This window comes from Sus scrofa, chromosome 3 (genome assembly GCF_054392235.1).
Source record: "Sus scrofa isolate SSC_HxYL_T2T_F1_AM1 chromosome 3, Sscrofa_HxYL_maternal_Yorkshire_Landrace_v2.0, whole genome shotgun sequence".
Classification (NCBI taxonomy): Eukaryota; Metazoa; Chordata; class Mammalia; order Artiodactyla; family Suidae; genus Sus; species Sus scrofa.
In genome coordinates this window covers 47,452,925-47,480,278 of record NC_139385.1, presented here as the reverse complement: position 1 = coordinate 47,480,278, position 27,354 = coordinate 47,452,925, and the positions used below count along the sequence as shown (strand labels likewise).

Here is a 27,354-nt window from a genome sequence, read left to right as displayed (position 1 = left end):
CCCGCCTCTTCCGGCGTCGGAGCCCTGGCCGATGGGCGCCGGGTTGCGAGAAGGGGCGCGGTACTGGTCGGGGGCCGCAGGGAGGGCGGGCCCTTCCAGCTCTGGGCCTGAGGGTCTCGGACCTGAGTGGAGGAGGGCCCTTTGGGCGGGTCTACCCCGAGCCGCCCTCGCGCAGCTATGGAGGAGGACCACCCGGCCGAGGCGCTGACCGAGCTGCGCGAGCGGCAGCCGAGTGCGTTGGAGCTGCTACAGGTGGCTGCGGGCTCGGGCCTGGCCGCCTACGCGGTTTGGGCGCTGCTACTGCAGCCGGGTTTCCGCCGTGTGCCGCTGCGGCTGCAGGTGCGGGGCCGAGGGGCGTGGGGGGTCAGGACTAGCCGCTGGCCAGGCGGGGCCTAGATTGTGGCGCTGAGCCCTGGCGTCGGGGGCGGGTGCTGCTGCTCAAGGGCCGGCCAGGCTGTGGGTTACCTGCTTCAGGTGGGGGCCGACCGCCCGCTCTAAGCAAAAGGAAGCCCAGGAGGCAGGGCCCCCACCCCCTCCTTCACAGCTCCGCTCGTTTCCTTGCCCAGGTGCCCTATGTCGGCGCGAGTGCCAGGCAGGTGGAGCATGTATTGTCGTTGCTGCGAGGCCGTTCTGGAAAGATGGTGGACCTGGGCTCTGGCGATGGCAGGATTGTAAGGACCGTATGCGTTGGGGGGAGGGGCGCGTCTTTGCTGAGTCCGCCCCAGTGAGCGCCCCTCACCACATCTTGGTTCTGACCCTCGCTCTCTGCCCATAGGTGCTGGCTGCCCACAAGTGTGGTCTCTGCCCAGCTCTGGGCTATGAGTTGAACCCGTGGCTGGTGAGGCTGGCGTGGCTGCATGCCTGGAGAGCAGGCTGTGCGAGTAGTGTCTCCTACCGCCGTGAAAACCTCTGGAAGGTAACCCAGGGAGTCCTGGACCCCCCACATCTCACCCCTGATTGCCATGCTCCCAGTTCTGGCTTGGCCACCCTGCCGACAGCGCCAAGTGCCTCTGCCACCTGGGCAGGCTGGAGGGAGTTGGGACTTGGAAGCTGCAGTGACCCTTTGCGCACTAGAGCTCTTTCCCTGCTGGGGTTCCATTCCCTGCTGCGGTGACTTCCTCTTCCTGCAGGTGAGCCTGAGGGACTGCTACAACGTGTCTGTGTTCCTGGCTCCTAGCGTGGTAGGTCTGGGGTTTGCCAGCCCCCGTGGGTGACCAGGTCATTCCTTGTGTAGGTGCTGGGTGTGGAGGAGCTGAGTAGGGGCCCCTGTGTTCCACCCTGCCCACCCCACCCCTTCCCGCTCTCTCCCACAGCTCCCACTGCTGGAGGACAAGCTGCAGGCAGAGTTGCCTGTGGGAGCCCGAGTCGTGTCCGGGCGCTTCCCCCTCCCCACCTGGCAACCTGTGGCGGTGGTGGGTGAGGGTCTGGACCGCGTCTGGGCCTATGACGTCCACAGGGGCGGGCCAGCCGGGCCGGCCGTCCCAGGACCCAGTTCCGCCTCCGTACCTGGAGCCCCCAGTTCTCAGGCTGACTGACCGGACACAATAAAGACGCAGTGGGCTCCACCCGGATTCTTGTTGGGGGAGGGCCAGGCGGATGGTCTTGCAAAGAGAAGCTGCAAGGAGGCTCCGTGCTGGCTGTGGAGAGTTCTGCTCCAAGTTTGTCTGATGACCAGCTAGCGGCTGTGAGTCCTTGGTCGCTGGGGCTTGGCTGGAGGTGTGGCCCCCTCTTTCCCAGGGTCTCCTGGCCCTACCAGCTTCCTCAGCCTCAGGATCTCCTGTGTGTACCTGCTCACAGAAGCCAGGCTTAGTCACCTGCTTGGCTGTGGACAAGCCCTACTGCCTGGGACCGAAGTTCACGTGTCATACTCAGCCCACCTTCCCTAGAGCCCACCTGCCCAGGTGCTGGTCCACATACTCCTGTAGGTCAGAAAGTTGCTCCTCAGCCATCGTGGCCCGGACTAGCAGCTGTGCCCGCTCCCGCTCCAGCTCTGCCTGGCACAGGGAAACAGAAGCCCTGAGTCGGGCACCATGTGAGGAGGGGTCTCCGGCCAGGGCTTGTCTACTACCTGGGTGCTATGGAAGAAGTCCTGTAGCTTCTGGTGGATCTGGGCCCAGGATGCAGTTTCTAAACCCCTGTGGGGGGAGGGGAGAGGTGGGCATGAGAGCTGGTATCAACCCAGGCGCTGGCTTGTGATCCTGTTCCAAGTCAGGGCACCGAGGTCCTTGCCATGCCTGTTGGGAGGGAGTTTGGCGCAGCAAACTGCCTTTCTACTGCAGACTGCCTGGGCCTTGGCGCCATCTATGTGTGGGGGGCCCACGGGCCACTCAAGGGCAGCCAAGCCGCAAGGCCAGCCTAATCGGGCCTCAGTGTCTGAGAGGATACTTATGGGGGGACTTCCCCCATGTTGGGGGTTTGTCTCCCCAAACCCTGGGAGGTGGGCTTGTGCCAGCTTCTACCCAGTGCACAGTTGGGGCCATGAAGGCCTAGAGGAAAAGGATGTGACAGTCACCAGGTGGCCTGCTCCTGCCTTGTCCTGGGGCCAGGCTGTCTACCAGCCATCCCCCCACGGGTCTGGACCTCGGGGTCTCAGCTGAAATGTCCTTTTCTCGGGGTCTCTCCCTGCCCCTCCCCTGCCAGGCTGGCCCCTCTCACTCCAGGCATTTGGCTTTCCTGCGGTTGTCAGTGTCTCCTAAGCAGACTGAGCCTGGAGAACACAGGGGCCATCTCATTCACTGTGGCTACACCCCACCCAGCAGTTAATTTACATGACAAATGAATGGGTTCCTCCAGCACCCAGGTCAGGGTACTCACCGTGGCTCCAGCCTGCCCCCCTGGGTGGCTTCCCTGGGTCCCTTCTGTGGGAATGAGAGCAGTGTCGCCAGTCTGCTGGGCTGTACAGGCTTTGTGGTAGGGAGTCTTGGTTGCTGAACGAGGAGGTTGCTCAGAGGCCCTGGGGTTGGGGCTTTGCTGAGCCTGGGATGGGTCCTGGGGTGAGGTACGGGGCTGCAGGGAGGGGTCACCTGCGCCCGGAGCGTCCAGAGCTGCATTTCTGGCCTAGCCTCGACCTTCTCAGAGCGGCTGGAGTTGCTGACTGTGTGCAGGGGCAGTGGCTCCAGGCTTGAGCTGGCTGCCTTGGGGGTCCCAGATGCCCCATCGGGGTCCGCCATCACCTGCTGCACACTGTGTCCCCCACCAGGTCACATGGGGCCATCCCACCCAGATGCCCATCTCAGGGAGGGGCCCACCTGTGCGCAGCCAGCAGCTCCTCATGCCTCTGGCTCAGATCTGCCAGGCGCTTGCGGTAGGTGCGAGCAGCCCGGGCCAGCTGTTGCTCACGACTGTGGTGTGCCACCCGAATGTCCTCCAGAGTGGTCTCCAGGAATGTCCGAAGGGCTGTGACTGCCGGCGTTGGGCCTGCACCATCTGCACACTCCTGGCAGGGACAGGATGGGCGGGGCTGGGAAGGTAGGACTTGGTTGGGTCCCTGTCTCCCTCCAGTTTTGTGCTGGGCAGCCATTCCTCTCCCACGAGACAGAGTCTCCCTGCAGTGCCGTAGCACACCCAGACCAGGCTTGGGCTCCTCAGGACCCGGAGGTCTCCCCCCTCCACAGGGCCAGCCCGCCCGGTGCTCACAGACACGGCGGCTCGCGCGAGGTGCTGCAGTCGGATGGCATACTCCTCATTTAGCTTCTTGAGCTGCAGTTGCAGCTGGGCGTTCTCTGCCTCAGCCTGGTGGAGTTGGCCCTGGCAGGCAGACAGCACCTGGGGGTGGAGGTGACCCTGAACCTGGGTTCTGCACGGTGGACCTTTGCTGAGCCAGATCCCAAAGGAGGTTGGGGTGGGCCTCACCACGGCACATGCAGCCAGTTGCTGCCCAGCTGTCCTGGCCTCCTCCCGGGCTCCCTGCAGCTGCCGGCCCAGGGCTGCCCTGCAGACGTGGGTGTGAAGGACCCAGGTTGACGCCCCCTGTCCCTTGAGAACAGCTCCTGGGCCTTGCTGGGCCCTCCCCGTCCAAGGTGGGGCCACACTCACACGCGAGTCTCCAGCGCCTGCTGCCGAGCCCTGTGCTGTTCCAGCACCCGCTCTGCTCCCTGCAGTGTGGGGTACACAAGGGCTGGCTGGCTGAGACCCTGAGCTTTGGGGCCCCGGTGCTGCCCCACCCCACTCTGGACTGAGAAACTTCAGCAGATGCCCAGGCTTGGTGGTGGCACACTCACGCTGTCCCCCAGCTTCTGCTGTTCATTCTCAGGGGTCAGGAAGTCCTTGGGCTGTGCCTGCACAGGAGAGCTGGTCTCAGCCCCACTCTGCCTTTGCTTGGCTCCTATTTAGCTTCCACCCAGCCAGGCCCTTTGTGCACTCATGAATAACCTGGAGTCTGCACTGGTCAGAGTGTCCCTGCCCCCAGGTCTTGTGCCCAAGCTCCTGTCCCAGTGCCTGGTGGTGTCCCAGGTCAGCTTTTACTGGGGCTGCCTGCTCTCCATGCAGCTCGAGCTCCAGCACTCGGCTCTCTAGCCGCAGGACCTGTAGGGTGGTCAGGAGCCTGGTCACCCGGGGCATGTCATCACCCATCTGGGCATCTACAGGGACGCACAGCACATACAAGACACGCGGGGACTCCCACTGCATGAGTGTGCACACCCACATGGCCACACCTCCCGTCACACTGCTGGTCCTAGGTATGCACCCTGCCCCATGCCCTCGGGCTGGCACAGGTGGGCATGTGGCGGTGCCCACCTCACTCCTCAGCTCGAAGATTTCAGCCTCATGCTGCTCCTGCAGGTGATGGGTTCTGATCTGCAGGTTCACCAGCTCCTTGCAGACCTGTGGGTGACCAGGATGAGAGGGGGTGCCTATGGGTGCCCTCCTTCCTGCCAGCACCCCAGGGCCCCCACATCCACCTGCAGCCGTTGCTCCTCACTCAGCTCTGGATCTGAGGGAAGTCCGGTCTCAAGGTTGGTGGCCCAGGTTGGGGTACCCCCAGGGACTCCTGGCAGCCATTCCTCAGCCCTTGGCAGAACCTAGGGAGGCACCACCACCCATCCGGCCACTGCATCTCAGCTCTGGGCTGTGGCCTCCACTACCTTGAAGCCACTAGCCATCCCCCCCCCAACAGCCTGGCAGCGCTGTGGCAGGCCCTCCCATGGCCAGGCTCAGGTCCAGGCTGTGAGGACCTACACCCCTCCTGGCCTTAGGGGACAAGGGGAACCGCTGGCCCCAGAAGAAGCAGCGACCTCAGAGGACTCACATTCTTAATGGCTTGAGGTGGGGCCTCTGGCCTGGAGCCTGGGGCTGCCAGGTGTTCCATAAGCAAAGGGGACTCCCGCCTGCCTCAACCCAGTGCCACCTCGCCTACTGGCCTGTTTCTGCAACACAGTGGCTCCTGTTGCTAAGGTCTCTGTTGATCCCAGGAGACTCTCGGGGCCCCGCCCACAAGGGCAGGTAGGACAATTCAGTGGCTGGGGAGGTGGCCCAAACTCTCAGCTCCTTTCCTATTTGGCGACACACTCTTTCTGACTTCCTTTCCTGGGAAATGTACATGCCAACCTCTGCACTTATTCAGGGCGCAGGTGGAACCAGGAGTGCACAGAAGGGCCCAGCCTGGGGAGGTGAGGCACCGCTCCCCGCCACCCCAGCGTGACAGGAGTGGGCCCACGCGTCCCAAATCCGGGACCGGGAGCACTAGGAAGGCTTCGCGGAGGAAGCACCGCAGTGCCCGGCGCGGCGGGCGGGACGTGCGCGCTGACTCCCGCGCACGCGCGCTCCCTGCGCCGTGCTCCGGTTCCCTCTGTGCGCAGGTTCTGGGCCGGCCCCGCGGGCGGGCGACGCTGGGGCGCGGGCCCGTTGGCGGCAGCCAGGCTGAGTGGCGCGCCCCGTCCAGGCCCCGTGACCGGCGCCCAAGGCCTGTATCGGTCCGGCTGTCCTTCGGGCTGTGGGCGCGACCGGCGGGCGCGGCCCATGGCGAGTGAGTGGGCGGTGGGCAAAAAGGAGAGGCCCCGCAGCGCTGCGGCGGGAGAGGGCCGGCGGCCCTGAGGGGCGGGCTCTAGCGAGCGGGCTGGTCGGGGCCGCGCGGCGGCGGCGGCGGCGGGGGGCGGGGGCGCCTGGGGGGCGGGGCCTGGGAAGCAGGTGGGTCCTACCAGGGCCGCGGCCCGCCTGGGGGCGGAGCCGGGGGTCGGTGGGAGGGGCGCGCGGCGGGGGGCGGCGTTCTTCTGCTTCGTCTTGGAGCGTGGGCTTCCACCAGGGTCCTCCGGGAAAGTCGGCAGTGGGAGCGGAGCTTCTGTCCTGGTTTCTAGTGTGGTGTGTGTGGAGCTGACCCCGCCTGCGCACAGTCTTGCCAAGGGTCTGGAGAGGGTAGCCCCTCCCTGAGGAAGGGGCTCAGGAGGCGCCGGGTGGCGGAACTTTGCGACCATGAAGGTCAAAGTCATCCCAGTGCTTGAGGACAACTACATGTACCTGGTCATCGAGGAACACACGCGGGAGGCCTTGGCCGTGGACGTGGCTGTGCCCAAAAGGGTGAGGGGAGGCTTTGGGCGGCGGGAGCACCGCTAAGGGCCCAGGCATCTTAGGCTGCCACTGCCAGTTCATGCTCCCTTGACCACACTGCTGGGTGCAGACCCCTTCCTCTGTTTTCTGACCTCTGGTTATTTGTCGTTTCTTTTTTTTTTGCTGGCCGCGCCTGTGGCCTGTGGATGTTCCCAGGCCAGGGATCTAATCCCCGCCACAGCCTTGATCCGAGCCCCAGAAGTGACAACGCCGGATCCTCACCAGGGAACTCCTGTTTAACGGTTTTTGTTTTGTTTTGTTTTGTCTTTTGTCTTTTTAGGGCCTCACTCGCGGGCATATGGAGGTTCCCAAGCTAGGGATCTAATTGGAGCTGTTGCTGCCACAGCCACAGCCACACCACATCCGAGCCATGTCTGTGACCTACATCACAGCTCACGGCAACAGCAGATCCTTAACCCACAGAGCGAGGCCGGGGATCAAACCCGCAACCTCATGGTTCCTAATTGGATTTGTTTCTGCTGCGCCAGGACGGGAACTCCCTGTTTATAGAGTTTCTTGATTATCTTAGATCTTTTCTAAGAGGAGAGCTGTTTTTAGCCTCCCCTTTTTTTTTGTCTAATGCCCAACTTTTCTGTATGCTCGTTCCTGGGCACTGTCTGCCGGCTTTCCCCTACCCCCACCCCCATCCTGGCCTGCCCGGGGCGCTGGCACCCAGGCCTGGTGCCTGAATACAGGCAGCCACCTGGACGGTCTGGATCACCCTGACTCCGGTCCCTTTCAGCTGCTGGAGATCGTGGGCCGGGAGGGGGTGTCACTGACCACCGTGCTGACCACCCACCACCACTGGTGAGTGCCGCTGGGGACAGGCTGGGGCAGGAGGGTGTCACGCCTACCCCACCCTGACCCTCCCGATTCTGCCTCTACCCATCTGCAGGGACCACGCTCGTGGCAACGCAGAGCTGGCAAGGCTGCTGCCTGGGCTGGAGGTGCTGGGCGCGGATGAACGTATCTGTGCGCTGACCCGCAGGCTGGTGCATGGCGAGGAGCTGCAGGTGGGCACGCCCCCGGGAGCAGTGGGGAGAGCACCTGGGCCCAGCTGCCTCACAGCCCACCTGCTTCTCTGCCACAGTTTGGTGCCATCCACGTGCGCTGCCTCCTGACACCTGGCCACACCTCCGGCCACATGAGTTACTTTCTGTGGGAAGACAAGTGTCCAGACCCCCCCGCCGTGTTCTCAGGTACTCGCCGTCCGTGCCCACCCACCCCACCTCCCCCTGCCCTATCCGCCTTCTCTGACCCACCCAACTCCCCAGGGGATGCGCTGTCAGTGGCCGGCTGCGGCTCACGCCTGGAGAGCACAGCTCAGCTGATGTACCAGAGCTTGGTGGAGACCTTGGGAACACTGCCCGCTGAGACAGTGAGCAGCCCGACCCTTCCCCACTTGCGTGGCCTGGCGTCCCACACGACTGGTGGGCTCGGCACCTGTCTCGTGCCAGGATGTGGCATGACTGCTTGCCAGCTGCGAGTGGGGAGCCGCCCGGCCAGCGGGGTGAGCAGCTCGGCCTGCGCGCTCCACGTGCCTCTCTTCTCCAGAAGGTGTTCTGTGGGCACGAGCACACCGTGGGCAACCTCGAGTTTGCGCAAAAAGTGGAGCCTTGCAACGACCACGTGAAGGCCAAGCTGTTGTGGGCCAAGGTGCGGCCACTCCCCCCTTCTCTGGGGCAGGCTGGAGGGTGGGGCAGCCCCGGGACCAGGACGGCATCGCAAGGACCGTCCACCGCCACTGGCCTGAGTCACCAGAGCTGCCTCGGCCTTGGGTGTCCTGCCAGCCGGGGACTCCACTGGTGAGGGGACGGCTTGGTGGCCTCGGATGGGGAGCTGGGCAGCCTACAGGCCTGGCCCACGAGTGCCTGCCCTCAGGTCTAGGCTCAAGCCCCCCGGGCTGGGGGTGACCTGGAGCTGTCAGACAAGGCTGTGACAAGGTCCCGTGGTCATTCCAGAAGAGGGATGAGGACGACGTGCCCACAGTGCCATCCACCCTGGGCGAGGAACGTCTTTACAACCCTTTTCTGCGGGTGGCGTGAGTACCGGCCGGCGGCCTGGGCCCTCCCGCGGGCGGGCTGGGAAGCACACAGCGAGGCCTGGGCCAGCGCGCCTCGGGAGGACCTGTGCCCTCCCCAGGGGCTGCGCTGCAGAACAGGCTGGCATGGGGCCGGCTGTTGTCCTTTGGGCTCTCCTGGCAGGCATTTGGACACTGAGGGAGGTGTCGGGGGACTGGTTGTTATTTAAATGCTGCTCTTGAAGGGCCCTCTGGCTGTGGCGGCTCCGTCTCCACCACCAGGTCTAGCTTGCCCAGCAGTTCCCCGATAGCCCCACGGCATCCCGTCTCCCTGCAGAGAGGAGCCCGTGCGCAAGTTCACAGGGAAGGTGGCCCCAGCCGAAGTCCTACAAGTGCTGTGCAGGGAGCGACTGAGCTTCGAGCGGGCAGCGGAGCCGCTGCAGCCGCAGGCCCGGGCGCTGCTGGCGCTGCAGTGGGGCCTCCTGAGTGCAACGCGACAGAAGTGAGCTCTGCGTGGCCCCCGTGCCCCTCCTCCCTTGACCCACAGGAGGGTCACACCCTCCTCAGCCCCACCCGGCCTGGGTGAGTGGACACCCTCTGGGCCACAGTGAGCGCCGAGACCCGGGTGTTTGGGAAGCAGCCTAGTGGCTCCCGAGCTTTGAATAAAGCTTTGAAAAGCCTCTTTTCTGACGCGGGAAAACACTCTTGGAGAAAGGCCACTTGAGGGGTCCTTTTACTGGAGGTGAGCTCCCCCAGGACAGGCCTGGAACCCGCCTGCCCTCCCCCTGCCCCTACAAGTGGGGCTCCAGCCGTGAACAGGACCTGGTGGACAGGCTCCTGAAGCCTGGTCCCAGCAGAGCCTGCTTCCCACCTGGACTCAGCCCCCCAAATGCAGATGCCCCCCCCCCACCCAGTGGGCTCATGGGCCAGTGCCCTCTGCAGCTCTGCTGTGAACTTGACCTTGGGTCTGTCACTGCTGTCACATAGCAGCTTCAGACTCTAGAAGGGGGGGATGAGGAACCCCCTTTTGCTCTGCCTTAAGTTCCCCACAGGTCTAGTGGAAGCCCTTATAGCTTAGCTGCCACAACCAGGAAGAGCCAGGGAACCAGCCTTGGCTCTGGGCCCACGGAGAGGTTCTGGAAGTCCGTGGCACCTCCGGGCCCTATAGCAGGGAGACCAGGTGAGCGGAGGCTGGTCGTCTTTGCGGGCCAGGAGCCTGGAGTCCCCTTTCTCCACAGGTCCCTGTGTTCCTGCAGCTCAGCCAGCATCTTGCGGTGTGTCCTGGGGCCACGGGTGTGGCTCCCCTGGACCCCACGCGCCTTCCTGGGTGTCACCACTTGATGTTGAGGCTGGAGCCAGCCTTCTCCACCGCGTGGTAGCTTGTGTGCAGCAGCTGGCTGGCCCGCTCTGAGCCCTCGCCCTGCAGCCAGCGCCTGTACAGCTCCTGGACCCCGGGTGCGTCCTCCGGCGCCTGTGTCCTGACCATGGCATACAGCCTCTCCACCTGCTGGAGCAGCTCCTTGCCAGGTGTGTCGGGGGCCTTGAGCTGGCCTCCGCCATTCAGGCAGCCTGCAGCAAAGGAGGCCGGGCCAGAGTGCCGTCACGGCGAGGGTGCTGGCACCTCGGGTCCCGGGGGGGCCCCCGCCACCTGCACCTACCAGCAGGGCAGGCCATGACCTCCACGTAATGGTACGGGCACCGCCCTCGCTTGAGCTTCTGCACCAGGTTCTGGATGTTGCGGAAGCCGTAGGCTGCAGCAAAGTGCAGCAGGACCTGGCCCTCCCGCTCCAAAGTCACCTCCTGGAGGTCCTTGTTCCTGAGGGGATGCAAAGCGGGCTGTCCTTGTGGTGTGCCCAGGCTCCCTCCTGGGTGGGGCATGGTGCCTGGGGACGGGAGAAAGCTCCCTTCCGCGAGCTGGGCAGCGGGGGGCTGCCGCCCCAGCCTCAGTTTGCTGGTCTGTAGAATGGGAGCTTCTTCCCAAGGTCAGACCCAAAGACCTGCCCCCCCCCGCCAACCCCGGAAAGGGGCCTCGAGGAGGGACAGAGCCTGTGCCAGGAGCACCGTCCTGCCGCCAGAGGCCTCTTGGTTGCTGTGCTGTGGGCAGCGGACCCCGACTCCTATGATGAGGAGACCAGTGACGGGGGAGCACTGGCCCCTTCATGTGAGGCAGGGGTGGGGTGGGGGCATCTCCTGCCTGGTGCCCCCTGTGCTGCTGCGCCCTGAGCCCCTGCCCTCCACTGACCTCAGGGGTCTGTAGGTGACTTCAGTGACGTGGATTCCAAAGAGCTCCCGGGCCGCATAGCGGAACACGTGCTCCAGGTAGCCCCCCGAGCCTCCGCCCCGATGGCTGGTGGGCTCCTGGTCGGACACAGTGCTGCACCTGCAGAGGGGCACGGCCTCAGGCGGTGGCAAGGCTGCCGTCTGCTGCGGCTTCTGGGCTACCTGTCTCACTTCGAGAGCATTTGCTTTTTAAGGGGAAGGGGAGTCGCAGATCCCAGGGACTTTGTGGGGGTGTCAGGAGTAGGCTTGTGGGAGAAAGGCCTGTCTCTTCGATCACGTCACCTGTTCTGGGGAGCTCAGGTCTGTAAGCAGTTGGGGTCACAACTCTGGGGACCATCGGTCCCTTGTCCACAGCCCGTCTTGTGAACTCAGCTGTCTCTGGGCACCGAGACAGACCACGGGGCAGATGCAGGACCCGCCAGAAGGAAGCCGTGGCACAGGAGAGGGAGGACAGTGGCCCCCCTGAACAGCGTCCCTTGTGCGGCCCCGAGGTGGGGGCACCCTGACACTGGACAAGCATCCTGCCCTCCGCTGCCGTGGGTGACGACGTACAGACTGTCCAGGGCAGCAGGCTCCAGCGCGGACAGCGAGACCCCTTCTTCTTCCAGCAGCTTGAGGACCTCTCCTGCGACGAGAGCACAGCACGGATGCCCATCGGCTGAGCCTCGGGCAAAGCAGAGTCCCCCCAAGAGCACCCACGGCGACCTGAGGGGCCAGACGTCAACCCCGTCTGGAGGCGCCTGCATCTCTGCAGGCTTCCACCCCGACCCTGGACGCACCCGGAGACGCAGCACCCGGCGTCCCTGGAGGGCCACCTCCCCCGCTGCCTGGCTCCCAGGTGGGTGTTCATTTCTCCGTCTTTTAAGCATCTGGGAGCCTCTGTGAGGCTGCTCCACTTACAGGCGGGGTGACCAATGTGATTTCGAGGTAGTGTGCTGGGTTTTGAACCGGGGACCTGGTGCCAGGGGCTCAGGGTCCGTCACCTGTTGTGATGACACAATCCACGTCGCGTGTCTGGTGCTCCTGGCTGAAGAAGTCGGGTCTGGAGGCTTCCAGCTTCTTGTCGTGACAGGGCATCACCGCCACGTGGTAGATCTTATCGGGGGTCAGATGCTGTGTGGGGAACATGGCAGCGAAGGGGCCGTCGGGCTGAGGCCGGGTTGACAGCAAGGTTCTGCTGGGGGCTCCAGGACCGCGGCCGTCTTGGCCCACTTTAGACCCAGCTACCACGTTCCCGTTACCTGCTGCTGCGCAAAGAAGTCCTTGACCAGGGCGCCCATGACCTGCTGTGGGGACCGGGCGGTGCTGATGTGTGGGAGGAGGGCGCGCCCGTGGGTCTTCTCGGCGTAGCAGATCCAGCCTGAGGCCCACACGGAGGGAGCGAGTGGGGCAGTGACGTGACCCTCCGGAGGGGACCAGCTTCAAAGAGTCAGGGCCCCCCAGACAATGTGCCCACTGCTGTCACTGGCACCCGCCTCAAGCGTCCCTGTGATCCCCCCCTGGGAAGTGCGGCGACGCCGGGGGACTCTCTGGCAGTTCCCCCGCCCCCAGCACCGGCGCCCCCGTCCGGCTGCCGACCTCAGTCTGCAGCGACCACACACCTGGGCAGGCGGACGTGAGCACAGGCAGGGCCTGCTGGGAGCCGGCCTGTCCTCGGAATCGCCGCACGAACTCTCGCTGGCTCTCAAGGAGGCTGAAGTTCCTCGAGAAGGCGGTGTCGAACACGTAGTGTGCCCCTGGAAGGCGGGCGGCCACCTCATCCCCAGGAAGGGCAGCCAGAGTGCCAGGCACTGCCAGCTGCCCCAGGAGGAGACACACACTCCACGGCTTCCATCCTCTGAGCTTGGTGGCTGCCTGAGACCAGGCAGCCCCCTGCCTAGCGCCAGTCACAGCCTCCCTCGCCGGGGCTCACCCCAAGTCTTCCCAGCCACCCCCCAGCATGCAGCGGCCACCAAAGCTGGTCTGAGCCAGAACCCAGCTCAGGCCTAGGCGGTGCTCCTTGGTGGTGGGGATGTGAAGTCAATACAGAGAGTGGCTGGGAGTTCCCGTCGTGGCGCAGTGGTTAATGAATCCGACTGGGAACCATGAGGTTGCGGGTTCGATCCCTGGCCTCGCTCAGTGGGTTAAGGATCCGGCGTTGCCCTGACCTGTGGTGTAGGTCGCAGACGCGGCTCGGATCCCGCGTTGCTATGGCTCTGGTATAGGCCGGTGGCTGCGGCTCCGATTGGACCCCTAGCCTGGGACTCTCCGTATGCCGTGGGAGCGGCCCTAGAAAAGGCAAAAAGACAAAAAAAAAAAAAAAAATGCAGAGAGTGGCTGGATTCCAGACGCGGGAAGCGCAGCAGCAGAATCCAGACGGCCTTCTCCTAGAAGGCCCGAGCCCCCGCCCACGCCCAACCTGGACCGCCTACCTATTCTTTTAAAGAACGCAGTGAGCTTCCTGGCAGTGTCTGTGGGGTTCAGCTGGAACCTCACAGCCAGTGACGCTTGGGACTGGGGTGAGACTGAGATGACAACCAGCCTCTGCTGACCAGGCGCTGCTGTCTGTGAAGCAAGGGACACGATGCTCGCTGCGTGTTCCGCACAGGCTCCCGGTGGGCCCGAGCTGGTGTGCCCAGGCCCTGACTGCGTCATGCATGCGGGATTCAGGGTTCAGGGCGAGCAGCTCGGTGTCGAGACACTGACAATGGTGACTCACGGAGGTTCCCACGGATGAGACCGGAATGTGCCAGGAGCCACCAGGTGACACAGGACAAGCAGCACCAAGATGAGCTGCCCTGACAACACGAGTGGGGCCGCTGGGCCGACGTGGGGTTAGAGCGGCATCCTCAAGACCACCCACGGCTCACCTTATTGGCGTCTAGAACCTTCCGCAGCTCCTCGTGGCTCTGCTGAGTGATGAGCACGGTCTCTGCCGAGGTGACACAGCCGCTGCACGCCAGGCAGTCATCCAGTGAGATCTTGGCCTTCTCCAGCTTCCTCGTCCCTCCGTCCTGGAAGCACGAGAAGCCGGGACCCCGAGGCCCCTCGGCGTGAGGACACGGAGCTCTCAGGGTGATGGGACCCACAGGAAACCCTTATCCTCTGGCTCACAGCACTGACAACCAACGTGCTAGGTGGCTGGCTTTACACGCCAGGAGTTATCGGAAAATATTTCTCACGGAAACACCGCTACACACTCTAGGTTTTCCCCGTGGCACCAAAGTCGAACCGGTACGGACGTGGCTGGCCCAGCCGATCGGATCAAAGAGGTGTGCTGCCCGTGAGGGGTGGGAGACAGGTGTTAAATCTGCAGAGGCAGCTGACACATCACAGAAGTCCTGATGGCTGTTGGTCCCCCAGCTGCACTCATGGGGCTGTGGGGACAAGGAAATGCCACCGGCCAGGCCCTCGAAGATGGAAGAGCAAAGCAAGAGTGCAGATGAAGGAAGAAAGGACAGAAGGACAGGAACGGGGCAGAGGGAGGCGACGGCGGGCGCCTGCGCCCCAGGCCCCAGCGCTGGCAGAGGAGAAGCAGCAGAGACAAGTGGGCCAGTCCGACTCCACAGACAGGCGCTCCCGCCGTGGCGCAGCGGAAACGAATCCAACTAGCATCCACGAGGACTCAGGTTCGATCCCTGGCCTCTGTCACTGGGTTAAGGATCCGGCGTTGCCGTGAGCTGGGGTGTGGGTCGCAGATGAGGCTGGGATTGGCGTTGCTGTGGCTCTGGTGGAGACCAGCAGCTGTAGCTCCAATTACACCCCTAGCCTGGGAAACTCCATATGCCTCGGGTGTGGCCATAAAAAGACAAAAGATTGCCAGGCAGTCCCCAGCCTCTTCGGAGATGCAGCTGATCCCAGCGGGGCCCCTTCATCCCCTCTGCCCACACAGAAGTGGTCTGGCCAGGTACGCTTCAGGACCCAGAAGGTGACCAGGGCGCTGAAGAGACCAGAACTCCCTTCCGGCCCAGCTCACTAGGCCTCACTTGGCCCCAAAGCTACCGTTTTCCAAGTCCAGGCAGCCTGAAGGCCAGGCTGTGATGCTCTGCTGACCAGGAGGCTGTTGTGCTTTCAGCTTCTCTCCCCTTTAAGCCCAGCAGCTCTGGGCTGCCCCTGGCTTGCTGCTGGGTCGCTCTCCTAGACCCGACGCGATGCGCCTGGATCTGGGAACGCGGGATCCCGCTGCCTGGCCCCACTGTGAGCCATCCTGTGTCCCCTCCCCTGCGTGGGGGCAGGGTGTCCCTGGGCCTGTGCGCCTGGCGCCTGCCATCCATAGACATTCTCGAGGGTCCAGATGGCACACAATCGGGGTACATGTCGGCACTGCTGACGTCTGAAAACCTTTAAAGGTGTGAGAGAACAGGTGGTCTGGACCCAGAGACCTCACACAGAGCTCGGAGAGAGAGAACGGGACACGGGGACATCTCTGCCAAAAGAGCTTCCTCTGCAGAACCAATCAAACTCTGTGTTCAGCCTCTGTGGCCCCCTCACCGCCCCAGGCTTCCCTCCCTGCTCTCCCAGACTCCCCAGCTGTCAGTGAATCCGATCAGTGAGAAAGAACTGTCCAGGTATGGGAGGCCCATGGTCCCTGTGCTTGTTGCTGGACAGAGCAGTGAGATGTGTGTCAGGTCAGCCGAGCTGGAACCTACCGCACTGACTTGGAAGTAATTCCCATCATCTTCGATGTAGATCTTGGCCCCGCTGCTTCCCAGCTTCTTATCCACCTTCACGGGCTTGATGCAGTCCTGTACCAGTAAGAGACCCCAAAGACCGGCCTGAGTGCACGGAGGCATGGGAAGAGGGCCGACCCGATGGCCACACCGCTGCCTGGGATGAAGGGTCTGCCCCAATTCCCGTCTTCCTGCTGCAGCCGCCGAATTAGCGCTATGGCTGCTTACCCTACTCCCACTGGTCCAGTCACCCTGCCTGCCGGGGTTCCTCGGCAGGTCACAGTAGATGGAGGAAGTGCGACGGGGGCCTGCATGCTAACCTGTGTGCAGACACCAACCCTGACCCTGACCCTTCCTCAGCAAAAACTCGATGCGTGGCACCGCCCAGAGGGCCACTGGCTGCTGAGAGCCAGCCAAGGGTGGGCAGGAATGCTCTGCTTGGACATCACCTGCCCGCCCAGTTCCCGGAAAAAGGCTCCCTTCTCTCCCCAACTCCTTGAGTTCTGTCTCTCTCATCACCGGGAGAACCTCACTGGCCTCACCTTCCAAAAGAGGGCCAGCCCCAGAGCGCCTTAGCAGGCCTGTCCGAGCTCCCCCCTGCCGCTGGTTGGAACCAGCCGCACCCGCTCCTCCTCCGGGGACTCATCGGCCCTCTGGAGGCCTGGTCCTGCGCGGCTGGTGGCATCGATAAGCGCGGACACCCTATGAGGGCGGCCGGCTATCAAGCGCAGCTGCCTTGTGCCTTTGGCGGCAAGCTCTAGCTTCCTCCCCGAAGGTGACACCGACGACCACCACCGCGGTGACTCCAGTGGGCCACCACCTCCGCCCTTGCAGTGTTCACACGCAAGAAACCGGCCAGAGAAGGTCAGCAGGGTCTTCCGGGCCCTGAGCTGGGTGGCACCGGCTGCTGTGCCCGCCCGGGAAAAGGACGCGATCGCCCCTGGGCTGTGCGGCCCCGCGACCCCGATGCCGAGCTCCCCGCTGCCCGGCCCGCCCACCTGAGACGGCGCGATGAAATCGTCCAGGTCCGTCAGCTGCACGGCCCCGCTGAAGGGCGACGCCATGGCGCCACACTGCCGTCGGGTCACCGCGCGCAGGCGTCGCCAAACGCTGCAAAAACGGCGAGGCGGTTCCGCCACGCTACCGGAAAGCGCCCGCCAGGCGCAAGCGCGAATGGCCTAGTGGCTGGGCGCCCGGTAGGCGCGCGCCCCCTGCTGGGGGGTCTGGGCATCTCACTCCGCGCCGGCGGAGGTGCTGCGCGGAAAAGGGGGGCCTCCGTCGCGGTTCCAGACTCACCTGCCAGGCAGGTGTGCAGCCCGCCCGCCCCCTCCTTCTCCGCCCTAGGATTTTGCAGAGGCAGCAGACTTGCTTTATTTGGTTCCGGACGCAGCCCAAGAACGTAGAAGAGCGCCTGCCACGCAGGAGTGCGCGACTTCGGTAGAGGAAAATGAGAATGACGCGGATGGGCCGTCTTTCTTTCCTTTTTTTTTTTTTTTTGTCTTTTGTTGTTGTTGCTATTTCTTGGGCCGCTCCCGCGGCATATGGAGGTTCCCAGGCTAGGGGTTGAATCGGAGCTGTAGCCACCGGCCTACGCCAGAGCCACAGCAACGCGGGATCCGAGCCGCGTCTGCAACCTAACCACAGCTCACGGCAACGCCAGATCCTTAACCCACTGAGCAAGGGCAGGGACCGAACCCACAACCTCATGGTTCCTAGTCGGATTCGTTAATCACTGCGCCACGACGGGAACTCCCCGTCTTTCTTTCCGATGCTGCAGCTGAGTGCAGAGCCTTGGGGTTCTAGGAGGGAGCTCGCGGTTATTTTGGAGACCAGCTTGAGAAAACTTCATTTCCCTGTGAGTTTTATGACACAGGTTCTGACACAGGACCTCTGCTGGCTAGACTCGGTATGTACTTTTTTTTTTTTTTTTGGTCTTTTTCTAGGGTGGCACCCGCGGCATATGGAGGTTCCCAGGCTAGGGGTCTAATCAGAGCTGTAACTGCTGGCCTATGCCGTGGCCACAGCAGCTTGGGATCTGAGCCGCGTCTGCGACCTACACCACAGGCGGCGGCAACACCAGATCCTTAACCCACCGAGCAAGGCTGGGAATCAAACCTGCAATCTCATGGTTCCTAGTCCGATTTGTTAACCACTGATCCACGATAGGAACTCCAACATTTAATGACCATTTTTTATGGGAGCTTTCCAGAAAACTCCAGTGGTCGATTCTGGCACAGCCCCAGGCCCTACGTGTACCCCGGCGTGACGCTGTCCTGGCAGGCTCAACCCCAGAATATTCGCTGAGCATAATGTCACGTTTGGGGAGGGGGGGGTCCCTCCCGGCCTGTGCTCTTCTTGGGGTTATTGTCCTGAGGTAGGCTTCACCTGGCAACTCCCAACCTGCCTGTGGGTTAACTGGGGTCCAGAGGCCTGAGGCACTGCCTCCTGGAGCACCTCCCAGGACAGGAAACTTCTTCTCGGTAGTGAGAGGAGCTTGCCCCAGGAGCTTCCAGGCCCCCGCATCCCCGACCCTAGCAGTGTCTGATGAAGGTCTGGGACATGATGCCTGAAACCTCAACAGTCTTGCTCGTAAACAGACAAAGTGCAAAATAAACTCAGCTTTGTTGAAACGCCCCGGAGGAAGTTTACAAGAAATGTGTGAGAAGAGTAAGTGCTGTTAGGGTCAGTTAGGCCGGGGTGACGGGTAGGGTTTATAGCAGAGGGACCTCTGGCTGAGGCTGGGGGACAAAGGCTGGTTCTTCTCATGCTGGAGGGAGGTTTGCTGTTTAGATGTGCAGGGCAGTTTCCATCTTTGCCCAGAGTCCGTGGAGCAAAGGTGGGGGCGAGTCGAAGATGGAAACAGGTCGAAGGCCCGTCCGCTGATGTGCTTAAAGGAACATGGCCCCACCCGGGCCACGGACGGCCACGCGGCTGCAGGAGGATGAAGCACTAACCCGCTGCAACCTAGACGGATCTCGACGCTGGGCTCAGGGAGGGAGCCAGACACAGCACCGTTCGTGTCACTCTGCTCTTGTGAAAAGTGGGAAACAGGCAAATCCGTGGGAAAGGAGAGTAGATCAGAGGCAACCGGGGCCTCGGGAAGAGGGTTTCAGTCTGGGGTGATGAAAACATTTTAGAGGAGTTCCCATTGTGGTGCAGCGTAAACGCAGCCGACGAGGAACCATGAGGTTGCAGCTTCAATCTCTGGCCTCGCTCAGTGGGTTGAGGATCCAGCGTTGCCGTGAGCTGTGGGGTAGGTCGCAGATGCAGCGTGAATTCCGCGTGGCTGCGGCATAGACTGTGGCTGCAGCTCCTTTTTGACCCCTAGCCTGGGAACCTCCATATGCCACGGGTGCGGCCGTCAAAAGACCAAAAAAAAGGAACCCACCGTGAATGTAACTCCTGCCACTGAGTCATATGCTTAAACATAGTTACAGTGGCAAACTTGGTTATGTGTATTATAACAAAATAATGCAGCACGTTATCACATTGCAAACTCAATAATGTGATATGTTAAAAACTCTTGAGTTGTGGACTTTCACTGGGCAAATTGTGTGGTGTGTGAATTTACTTGTTTTTGGCTCCACCCACAGCAAGTGGAAGTTGCTGGGCCGCTTCCTGGGAGTGAAGCTGCACGGCATTTCGGCCTGTGCTGCAGCTGGGGCGGCAACGCTGGATCCTCAACCTGCTGCACCACGAGGAAACTTCCGGTATGTGAATTTATGTCTCAGTAAAACTATTGGGGGAAAAAAAAAAAAAAACGAAGGGGACTGGAGCCTGCCACTCAGACTAGCCGCCCCAAGGCGACCCTCAGAGACTCAGGCGGTAAGTACACCCTGGTCTGCCCAGTTGCAGGCTGTCGTTCCACTGCCCTTGTGGGAGTGCCGGGGTAACTGCCAGAGCCAGTTTCTGGTTTAAAACCATCTCAGCAGGGGAAGTTCCCGTTGCGGCTCAGCCAGTATCCATGAGGACTCGGGGTCCACTGGCCTGGCTCAGTGGGTTAAGGATCCGGCTTTGCCGTGAGCTGTGCCGTAGGTTGCCGACGCAGCTTGGATTTGGATCTGGCGTTGCCGTGTCTGTGGCCTAGGCGGGCAGCTGCAGCTCTCATTCAGCTTGGGAACCTCCATGTGCCTCAGATGCGGCCTTAAAAAGACAAAAAGACGTCTGAGCAGGAGGTTTCTGACACACACACACACACACACTCCGCCCCAGCTGAGGGCAGGCCTTCTTCTGCCTGCTGTGGGTGGAGCCAGGAGCGGGGACTTCTCAGCCCCTTGAGGGTCTTTTAATGACTCACAGCCACGTCCCTAGAGACCTGGGCTCTTGTGCCAACCTCACACCTCACCGCCGCCACCTGCTCTCACGTTTTGCAGGTGGTTTCATCATTGTCCTTACCGGCCCATGCGCAGTGCAGAGTCTACACACACAGGGGACCGAGAGGGCCGGGGGAGGCCACGGCGCGGGGCCGAGGCCCGGAGGCCAGGCCGGTCAGCCCATGCAGCTGCCCTGACGCTGGGGCCGGTGGGCCCCCCTTTCTCTGAACTGGAGCAGGCACCCTCCCAGCCTCTGCTCTGGACGTGCCCACAGTGGACCATGCCCATTGCCCTCCGATGGGAGTAGGGGGGCTTTCTCCTGAGGTGTGACAAGCTGCTGGCCCTCCGGCAGCTTGGCCTGAGTGCCACCCTGTCAGGAGTCGGACCCCCTGTTGTCGTGCGGCTGCTGGAGCAGAACCGCGGCCGGAGGCTTAAAGCAGCAGAAGCGATTCTCATGTGGTTCTGGGGGCTGGAAGGCTGCAATTGCGGTGTGAGCACCCCCTCGCCCCCTCCAAGGGCTTCCTGCCTCCTCCAGCCTCTGGGGGCGCCAGGCGTCCCTGGGCTGGGCCAAGTCCCTGCGGGCTCCACGGTCCCGCGGCTCCTGTGTGTCTTCTTCCCTCTCTCATCCCATAAGGATGCAGCCTTGGATTTAGGGCTGCCCTGATCCAGAACGCTCTTCTCGGGAGAGCTGTAGCTTCATGACACCTGCAAAGACTCTTTTTCCAAGTGAGGTGCCTCCCTCTCAAAAAACATCTGAGGCTTCACCACGGAGTCTCCCGCAGGACAAGTCCGATTTTTTGTGAGACTCTCGGGGGTCCCAGGACAGCTGAACAATGGGGTGCGTCTCACCAGGCGGTAGCCCCCCTCCCCCAGGGCCTGGCCGGCCCTCAGGGGAACCAGTGGGATGGAGGGGCCGCCCGAGCCGAGGACCGCCAGTCCAGGGCTGGGCCAGCAGCTGTGTGTCCGAGGCAGACAGCCTGTGTGCGGAGGGAATGAAGTGACCCCGGGTGGGGACGAGTAGCAGGTATTTTGCCGTTTCCAAAATAAATTGAAGGTTTTCTTAAATACGCTCTCAGGACATTTACTGCGTCATCTTTGGGGTGAACTTTGTCGTGGATGAAGGCTCCTCAAGAGATGGGGCAGAAGCGGGGCTGCTCGTGGCTGGATGTAGGAGCAGGTGTGTCCAGGGTGCAGCTCACGCGGTCAGGGTCCCCTTGGTCCACAGGACCCACCTAGTCACCCCCGTCGGCATGGGGTCGGGGGGCCCCTGCTGCTGCCCCAGCTCTGGTCTCTGGTATTAAGTTTGGGGTCCCAGGAGCCGCCGGATGGGAGGAGTGGGGACCCTGCTGGGTCGCAAGCCCCACTGTCATGTGGACCTGGGGACATGAGTCCCAGGGGCCGAGTGGGTCACACCTTCTGAGACCACCCCGTGCCTTTTATAAACTGGGGACCACACTTGGTGGTGTGAGTGGCCGACTAGGGGTCTTCTTCCGAGCTGAGGGTCTTCACCCTCGGGGGCTCTGGGAAGATCAGCCCAGGTGTCTGCTGGTCCTGGGGGCCCTTTGAAAGCGAGGGGCACCCCTGGGCTGAGCGGAGCTGTATCTTTTGGAGGGAATTCCCACGGGCAATGGGCACGTCATTAGCGGCATCACTGACACCAGGCGCCATCCCGCTGGGGCACCACAGCTTGTCAACAGGTGTGAACCCAGCCCCAGCCCTGGGAGGCCCCGCGCACGACGCAATTAGCGGCTAATGAGGGGCCCGTGTGACCTGCTCGGAGCCAGGGCCTGGCCCGAGAGGAGGGGGCTGGGGGAGCACACGCAGCCCTGCGGGGCCCCCAGCTGCTCCTGCCCCGTGGGGTTGCCGGGAGAGCTGAGCACACGAGGACCTCGCCGTGCGCTGGCGATGCTCCAGGCCTCGGGAGGACAGGTGGGCTGCGCACATCCACAGGCAGGGAGGGCTGGCCCGGCTCCGGCCCCAGGAGCTGAGAGGAGGCGCCCCTCCACCGGCTGACCAGGTGCCGGGCACAGCCCCACCCTCGGCCACGGGGCCACTGGGCTTTGGGCCTGGGGAGCACGGCCAGACCCCTGGCCTGCGCTCAGAAGACAAGTGCCGGTTGCTGAGCTGGCCTGCGTGGCGCGACTCCCCGGGACCTTTATGAAACCATCACCTTGGCCTGTCCCGACGGCAGGTTTGCATCTGGCCTGTGCGCTGGCAACTCAGGCCTCCGTGTTAGAGCATCAAGGCTGGTTGCCCGTAGCCCTGACGTGCCCCTGCACCCACGCGTCATCGGCCCCATCGAGAGGGCCCTCGGAGCCTGTGAGGAAGGGTGTGCCTGGCGGGAGGGCAGTGGGGCCACTGGGCGGGGTGAGTGTGCAACCCGCCCACACACCCCGTGGTGCTCCGCAGCCTTTGGTCTGCCAGTCGCCCAGCGGGTCTTGGGGGCTTGGCTTCTGGAGAGGTGGTAGCGGTGTGGGGGGGTGTCCAGAGGCCCATCTGGACTTCCCTGGGGTCGAAGGTCACAAACATGGCCAGCTGTGGCACGTGGGTGGCCAGTAGCACCAGACGGTCTGCAGGGCCACCCCTCCTCAGGGGGGCAGGCATCATCCTTGTGCTGCCACGTCTGACCCCCTGTGTGGCCCAAGATGCCATCGTGTCACCTGTCACCCAGTCCCCACCACCCCAGATGGCCCTTCCCTGCTTGATCTCAACCTTCCAAGGTGGGCACTCCAGGCTGCTCCCCAATGGGGGTAGCTCAGGCAGCCCCCGCTGCAGGGGACAGCTTGGGGGCTTGGCCTGCCTGTGACCCGAGGCCGCCTGGCCTGGCTACTTTTCTTGGTTTGTGAAGGTCAGGTCTGACCACCGCCTAAGGGAGGGTCACCCCAGAAATGTGCTTTTGGCCCCAGGAGCCCAGCCTGGGAGCCCCCAGCTTGTGATACTGTGAACGCTCCTCAGGAGACCCCCCCCCAGTCTCCCCCGCCACCGTCTCTGCTCACCCTGCAGGGCCGCAGCAGCTGGGGTCCCCTGAGGCCCCTGGAAGATGAGGGGCTGGGGACACTGGGACCTGGGGAGGGAGTTGGCTGCTTTTGTTGGGGGGGGGATGGGAGCCACTCTGCAGAGCCAAGACCCCAGCAGGGACCCCTGTGTGCTGGGGGGTGGGGGGTTGCTCTCCTGCGCCAGCCCAGGAGAGCTGTGGCCCCGAATTCTCGGAGGCCCTGGCCCGTCTCTCCGCCTCTGCCTTGGTTTGCCCTCCATGGTGGGTGTGCCGGTGGCGACCTAGAGCCTGTGCAGGGTCAGCCTCCGCCCTCCAGCCCTGACCTTCCTACACACCCCAGCCTGGGCCCTACTCTCCGAGGCCACCCTCCTTACAGGTGGCCAAGGCGGAGGGCGGGTATGTGTGTGGCCTGTGTTCCTTTGGAACTGGGAACATTCCAGGGGCCTGAGGACAACGGGGAAGCAAAGTCACCTCAAGAGCCGTGACGGTGGTCCCCACTATGGCTCAGCCACTCACCCTCAGAGGCGGTCCTGGAACTCAGTGGGGGCCTTGCAGGCGGCTCAGGGCTGAAGAAGGACCTACTGTGTGGGGTTGGTGGTCCCAAGTGAAGCACAGACCAGCCTGAGGGCAGGGCGGGAGCGGCTGGGCACGCCACCCGAGGTGCCCAGGACACCTGCCGTGTTGAGGCCCGGGGCCAGTCTTGAGGCTCGCCTGGCAGGTCCCAGGAAGAGCTGGTCCACGTCCAGCTTCCGGGTGATGGCACCTGCGGCCATGGAGAAGGTGGCCAGCTGGGCTGGCATGAGTCTCACCAGGACCTGAGCCTGGGGTGGGCACTGCCCGTCAACCTGAACATAACACCCCCTCCTGACACCTGTCGGCCCAGTCGTGCCCTGCGTCTGTCCTCCCACCTGTCTGCCTACGTCTCCCCTGCCCCCCTCCCCTGAATGCGCCTCGGGTGCCAGCCCTGCAGGTGCCAAGTTGGAGACAAGCTGTTTCCCAGGTGCCTGTCCAGCCTCAGCTGAGAGCTTGTACCCCTGCGGCCCTTGGATGTGTGTCCCCGCGACGGTGCCCACGCTGGGTTCACATACCTGTGAGGGAGACAGCGCCCAAGCCTGGGTCCGAAGATGGGCCCCCGGGGTCCCAGCCTGACCACTGGCTCTAGCCTGGGCTCCTCGAGCCCTGCCCACCCGCTGCCCCCAGTAATCGCCCCAGGACCCCAGACTACGGTGAGTGGGGCCCCCGAGGGTTAAGGTGGCCCTGTCCACCCTCTCTGACCCCAGAGACCTTGCAGGTCAGGATGTTTCTGCAGACGCTCTGGGCACCAGCATTGGGAGCAGCAGGAAGACACAGCTGCAGCCCCTCATTCTAGGGTCAGGGCATGTGGGTGGGCTTGCTGTCCAGGCTCCCCCAGTGCCAGGGCTGCCCAGCCCGCCTGTTCCTACATCTGCCAGAAGGCATTGAGGGAGGTGCCTGCCAGGACGGGGCTGGGACGGTGCCATCCACAACCAGCAGGAAGGGCCACAGGCGCGGCTGGCTGCAGAGCACAATGCCCTGGCTGCCACGCCCTGGGAGCCTGGGCCCCAGTCGGTGGCAGCAGTGGTTCACAGGAGGCAGCCGGGCAGAGCGGGGCATCCGGGCATGAGGAACAGGAGTCACCTGGGCAAAGGGCAGTCCTGTGCCCCCTCTGCAGCCCCCAGCTTAGGACAGCCCCATCCTCAGCCACAGCCAGCAGGGCCAGCTGAGTTGGGGTCAGGAAGTCTTCTTGGAAGTGGTGACCTGGAGCAGAGGCCACTGACGGGCTGGCCTCAGGCTCCGGGCACTGGGGGGAAGCCTTTTTGAGAAATCAGAGCAAGAGCCAAACTCCTGAGCTCGGGGCCTGGCTCCTGCCCGCTGAGAACGTGCGTCCCGCTGGGGAGCTGGCCGCCCTTGGCCTCGCGGGGATTGTCAGACTCTCTGCAGCCACCGCACCATTTCAGGTCCCCACGAACAGGGCATAATTTCAGCATTTCTCCACATCCTTGCCAGCGCTTGTTAAATGATTGATTTTTACATCAATCTTCTTGTGGCATAACTTATGCACAATAAAGGCATCCATTTCAAGTTTACAGTCCAGGGAATTCCTGCCGTAGCACAGCAGAAGCAGATCCGACTAGGAACCATGAGGTTGTGGGTTCGACCCCTGGCCTTGCTCCGTGGGTTAAGGATCCGGCCTTGCTGTGAGCTGTGGTGTAGGTCGCAGACGCGGCTCGGATCCGGCGTTGCTGTGGCTGTGGTGGAGGCCGGCAGCTGCAGCTCCGATTCGGCCCCTAGCCTGGGAACCTCCATATGCTGCGGGAGCGGCCCTAAGGAGCAAAACAAACAAACAAAAAACCAAAAAATAAAGTTTACGTTCCAAAGAGCTTTGGCCACCACGCATGCTCATGAAACCTCCCCTCCAGCCAAGACAGGCCACCTCCATCTCCCCGGAAAGCGTGCTCCCTGCGACTCCTACGAACAGGAGTCTTCAATTTTAGCGAAGCTGCCTGGCCTCTGGCCACCACTGATCCACTTTTTGTCATAATGGATTGTTTTCAATTTAACACTGTTTTCCCCTTTTTAGGGCCGCACCCTAATCCCAGGCTAAGAGTCCAATCGGAGCTGCAGCTGCCGGCCTGCACCACAACCACAGCAACACCGGATCCTAACCCACTGAGCGAGGCCAGGAAGGGATCAAACCTGTGTCCTCAGGGATCCTACTCAGTTTCGTTAACCACTGAGCCGCGACGGGGAACACCCTCCGATTTAACATTCTTGCGGAAAGAGAATCATGCTCCATGTAGGTTTCGAGGTCTGCCTTTCACTGGGCACAGTGGATGCTGGGACTCATCCTTCCCCGTAGATGAGTGCAGGGGTCGTGTGTCCCCTCTTTTCTGACCTGTAGGCCGCTGAGTGAAAGTACCCATTTCATTTGTCCGTTGGTCTCTTGGTGGAAGTCGGATTTTCCCCATTTTTGGCCACAGTGTGTATTCACCTCTGGGGCTTTGCACACCCGGGCTGGTCTCTCTGGAGCGGTTACCTAGGATGGAGGAGCTACGGCTGGGGGTATGTTTAACCTCCTGAGAACAAGCCAGGCGGAAGCAGGTGTCACCCTGTGTTCCTGTCAGCTGACCCACACCCGAGACACACTGGTCTGGCGGTGCTGATGCCGTCTCGTCGGGGCCTCAGTAGATTCTTCCACCCGGACAATGAGCCCCAGCCTCCCAGCTCTCCCTGTGCGGGCTCATTGTCTCATTTTATCACAAGTGTGATTGTTTCTTTGTGTACACACTGCCTCCTGTTATTGTCCCGCAAAGACTGTCGCTGCTGCAGCGTTGGTGGGCCATGAACTTGGTCAGATGTGAGCTGTGACCCCTGCCCCTCCCGAGGTCATCCTCAGCCAGGTTGCCACGTGAGCTTTTCGAGTCTGCCCGGCACACTCGTGATTCGGGGGTCAGCCAGAAGCCTGGGCAGAGTGCATACACAGAACTTGGGGTCCCCTGCCCCCCCGTCTCGCTCTCCTTGTCAGAGTCTTCCTCTCACTCTCTGCTCTCTGGCTATTCTGGACTCTTCCTCTGGCTCCTTTAGCCAAAAAGGTGTCCAGATTTCTGCTGGAGCCTGAGCGGGCCACACCTCAGGGTGGGGCCTCCCACAGGGAGGGAGGGAGGCAGGGGGCCATTGTCCCTCGAGTATCAATTTCTCTTTCCTCCATTCCCAGAGCCCTCAGGGAAGTGGCTCCTTACATTTGGTCCACAATTGTTCAGTTGTCTGCAGATGGGACTTTTTTCTTTCTTTTTTTTTTTTTTTTGCTTTTTAGGGTCAAACCCGTGGCATATGGAGGTTCCCAGGCGAGGGGTCTAAACGGAGCTGTGGGTGCCAGCCTACACCACAGCCACAGCAATGCGGGATCCGAGCCGCACTTGTGACTACAGCACCGCTCACGCAACACCGGATCCTTAACCCACTGAGCAAGGCCAGGGCTCAAACCAGCCTCCTCCTGGATACTGGTTGGGTTCATTACCACTGAGCCACAAGGGGAACTCCCAAGACTTTTTTTTTTTAAGACGCTTTAACCTGGCAGCCTTCCTGAAATCTGTATTAATTAGCATTTGGCTCGACTGCACGTAATAGGAAGCCCAGTCTGTGGAGAAAAGTCATAGATGGGCAGCCTGCCATGCGCAGATCAGCAAACAGAAACTTCTGCAGGTGTGCAGGGCAAATAGCTTCCACCCAGGAAACCCTCGTTCACAAAAGTATCAGAGGGCGTGGGGGGCAGGGGGGAAGCTGCCAGGGACTCTGGCTCCAGGGGCACACACGAGGCTGCCGTGCAAAGTCAGGATGGGTACGGACGCTGGGGTGCTGCCCGCACAAGGACGCACGTTGTCCACCCGGTGGCCACAGAAGCAGGAAGTGTCCCCTTGGGAGGTGGCCCGGGCCCCGGGCCCTGAAGCCCCACCTGACCACTTCACACTGCCCTGAGCCCAGGGCTCACTCCTGGGAGTCACTGGCTGGCAGCCACTACCCAGAGCCCACTGACTC

The 27,354-nt window shown here is 62.6% G+C and overlaps 4 protein-coding genes across 35 annotated transcripts; 2 read left to right on the top strand and 2 right to left on the bottom strand.

Moving 5' to 3' along the window:
• Positions 1 to 5: 5 nt before the first annotated feature.
• ANTKMT (adenine nucleotide translocase lysine methyltransferase) lies at positions 6 to 1,565 on the top strand. The gene is made up of 5 exons (XM_003124705.4): positions 6 to 339; positions 567 to 671; positions 776 to 916; positions 1,131 to 1,181; positions 1,314 to 1,565. Exons 1-5 carry the CDS (start codon positions 178 to 180, stop codon positions 1,533 to 1,535), a joined length of 681 nt encoding a protein of 226 aa, XP_003124753.1. The 5' UTR covers positions 6 to 177; the 3' UTR covers positions 1,536 to 1,565.
• On the bottom strand, positions 1,562 to 5,442 carry CCDC78 (coiled-coil domain containing 78). Of its 10 annotated transcripts, XM_021086891.2 has the most exons (13): positions 5,249 to 5,442; positions 4,902 to 5,021; positions 4,738 to 4,824; positions 4,372 to 4,524; positions 4,221 to 4,277; positions 4,036 to 4,094; positions 3,853 to 3,931; positions 3,637 to 3,765; positions 3,249 to 3,436; positions 2,815 to 2,988; positions 2,069 to 2,135; positions 1,894 to 1,994; positions 1,562 to 1,787 (listed from the first exon to the last, which is right to left on the bottom strand). In XM_021086891.2, the coding sequence occupies exons 1-13, from the start codon at positions 5,306 to 5,308 to the stop codon at positions 1,676 to 1,678; spliced, it is 1,386 nt and encodes a 461-aa protein (XP_020942550.1). In that variant the 5' UTR covers positions 5,309 to 5,442; the 3' UTR covers positions 1,562 to 1,675. The 10 variants fall into 10 exon arrangements, with proteins under 10 accessions (XP_020942550.1, XP_084874274.1, XP_020942552.1 ...); XM_085018148.1 differs by having other exon boundaries at positions 3,637 to 3,931; XM_021086893.2 differs by lacking the exon at positions 4,372 to 4,524.
• HAGHL (hydroxyacylglutathione hydrolase like) lies at positions 4,592 to 20,870 on the top strand. Of its 15 annotated transcripts, XM_013995766.3 has the most exons (14): positions 4,592 to 4,679; positions 4,804 to 4,955; positions 5,564 to 5,609; positions 6,294 to 6,513; positions 7,286 to 7,350; positions 7,439 to 7,556; positions 7,634 to 7,742; positions 7,818 to 7,921; positions 8,098 to 8,199; positions 8,505 to 8,584; positions 8,901 to 10,090; positions 11,455 to 11,681; positions 19,086 to 19,202; positions 19,866 to 20,870. In XM_013995766.3, the coding sequence occupies exons 4-11, from the start codon at positions 6,409 to 6,411 to the stop codon at positions 9,067 to 9,069; spliced, it is 852 nt and encodes a 283-aa protein (XP_013851220.1). In that variant the 5' UTR covers positions 4,592 to 4,679; positions 4,804 to 4,955; positions 5,564 to 5,609; positions 6,294 to 6,408; the 3' UTR covers positions 9,070 to 10,090; positions 11,455 to 11,681; positions 19,086 to 19,202; positions 19,866 to 20,870. The 15 variants fall into 15 exon arrangements, with proteins under 15 accessions (XP_013851220.1, XP_084874295.1, XP_084874298.1 ...); XM_085018169.1 differs by lacking the exon at positions 4,592 to 4,679 and having other exon boundaries at positions 4,827 to 4,955; positions 7,634 to 7,921; XM_085018172.1 differs by lacking the exons at positions 4,592 to 4,679; positions 4,804 to 4,955 and having other exon boundaries at positions 5,472 to 5,609; positions 8,101 to 8,199.
• On the bottom strand, positions 9,279 to 16,570 carry CIAO3 (cytosolic iron-sulfur assembly component 3). 9 transcript variants are annotated; one of them, XM_085018159.1, is made up of 11 exons: positions 16,035 to 16,570; positions 15,472 to 15,567; positions 13,693 to 13,836; positions 13,255 to 13,387; positions 12,445 to 12,579; positions 12,085 to 12,203; positions 11,827 to 11,956; positions 11,396 to 11,468; positions 10,806 to 10,943; positions 10,222 to 10,379; positions 9,279 to 10,132 (listed from the first exon to the last, which is right to left on the bottom strand). In XM_085018159.1, exons 6-11 carry the CDS (start codon positions 12,121 to 12,123, stop codon positions 9,894 to 9,896), a joined length of 777 nt encoding a protein of 258 aa, XP_084874285.1. In that variant the 5' UTR covers positions 12,124 to 12,203; positions 12,445 to 12,579; positions 13,255 to 13,387; positions 13,693 to 13,836; positions 15,472 to 15,567; positions 16,035 to 16,570; the 3' UTR covers positions 9,279 to 9,893. The 9 variants fall into 9 exon arrangements, with proteins under 9 accessions (XP_084874285.1, XP_084874287.1, XP_013851217.1 ...); XM_085018161.1 differs by having other exon boundaries at positions 12,085 to 12,262; positions 16,491 to 16,570; XM_013995763.3 differs by having other exon boundaries at positions 16,491 to 16,570.
• Positions 20,871 to 27,354: the final 6,484 nt, after the last annotated feature.

Coding starts and splice junctions, on each gene's coding strand:
- ANTKMT (XM_003124705.4), top strand. CDS start 178: ATGGAGGAGGACCACCCGGCCGAGGCGCTGACCGAGCTGCGCGAGCGG. Junction 340..566: donor GTGTGCCGCTGCGGCTGCAG/GTGCGGGGCCGA, acceptor TTCCTTGCCCAG/GTGCCCTATGTCGGCGCGAG. Junction 917..1,130: donor GCCGTGAAAACCTCTGGAAG/GTAACCCAGGGA, acceptor CTCTTCCTGCAG/GTGAGCCTGAGGGACTGCTA.
- CCDC78 (XM_085018146.1), bottom strand. CDS start 5,308: ATGGAACACCTGGCAGCCCCAGGCTCCAGGCCAGAGGCCCCACCTCAA. Junction 5,022..5,248: donor CACCTCAAGCCATTAAGAAT/GTGAGTCCTCTG, acceptor GTGCCTCCCTAG/GTTCTGCCAAGGGCTGAGGA. Junction 4,278..4,371: donor CTGACCAGTGCAGACTCCAG/GTTATTCATGAG, acceptor TCTCCTGTGCAG/GCACAGCCCAAGGACTTCCT.
- HAGHL (XM_085018169.1), top strand. CDS start 6,409: ATGAAGGTCAAAGTCATCCCAGTGCTTGAGGACAACTACATGTACCTG. Junction 8,200..8,504: donor CCAAGCTGTTGTGGGCCAAG/GTGCGGCCACTC, acceptor TGGTCATTCCAG/AAGAGGGATGAGGACGACGT. Junction 8,585..8,900: donor AACCCTTTTCTGCGGGTGGC/GTGAGTACCGGC, acceptor GTCTCCCTGCAG/AGAGGAGCCCGTGCGCAAGT.
- CIAO3 (XM_013995763.3), bottom strand. CDS start 16,556: ATGGCGTCGCCCTTCAGCGGGGCCGTGCAGCTGACGGACCTGGACGAT. Junction 15,568..16,490: donor ATTTCATCGCGCCGTCTCAG/GTGGGCGGGCCG, acceptor TTACTGGTACAG/GACTGCATCAAGCCCGTGAA. Junction 12,580..13,254: donor TGCGTTCTTTAAAAGAATAG/GTAGGCGGTCCA, acceptor CCCGCCTTCCAG/GGGCACACTACGTGTTCGAC.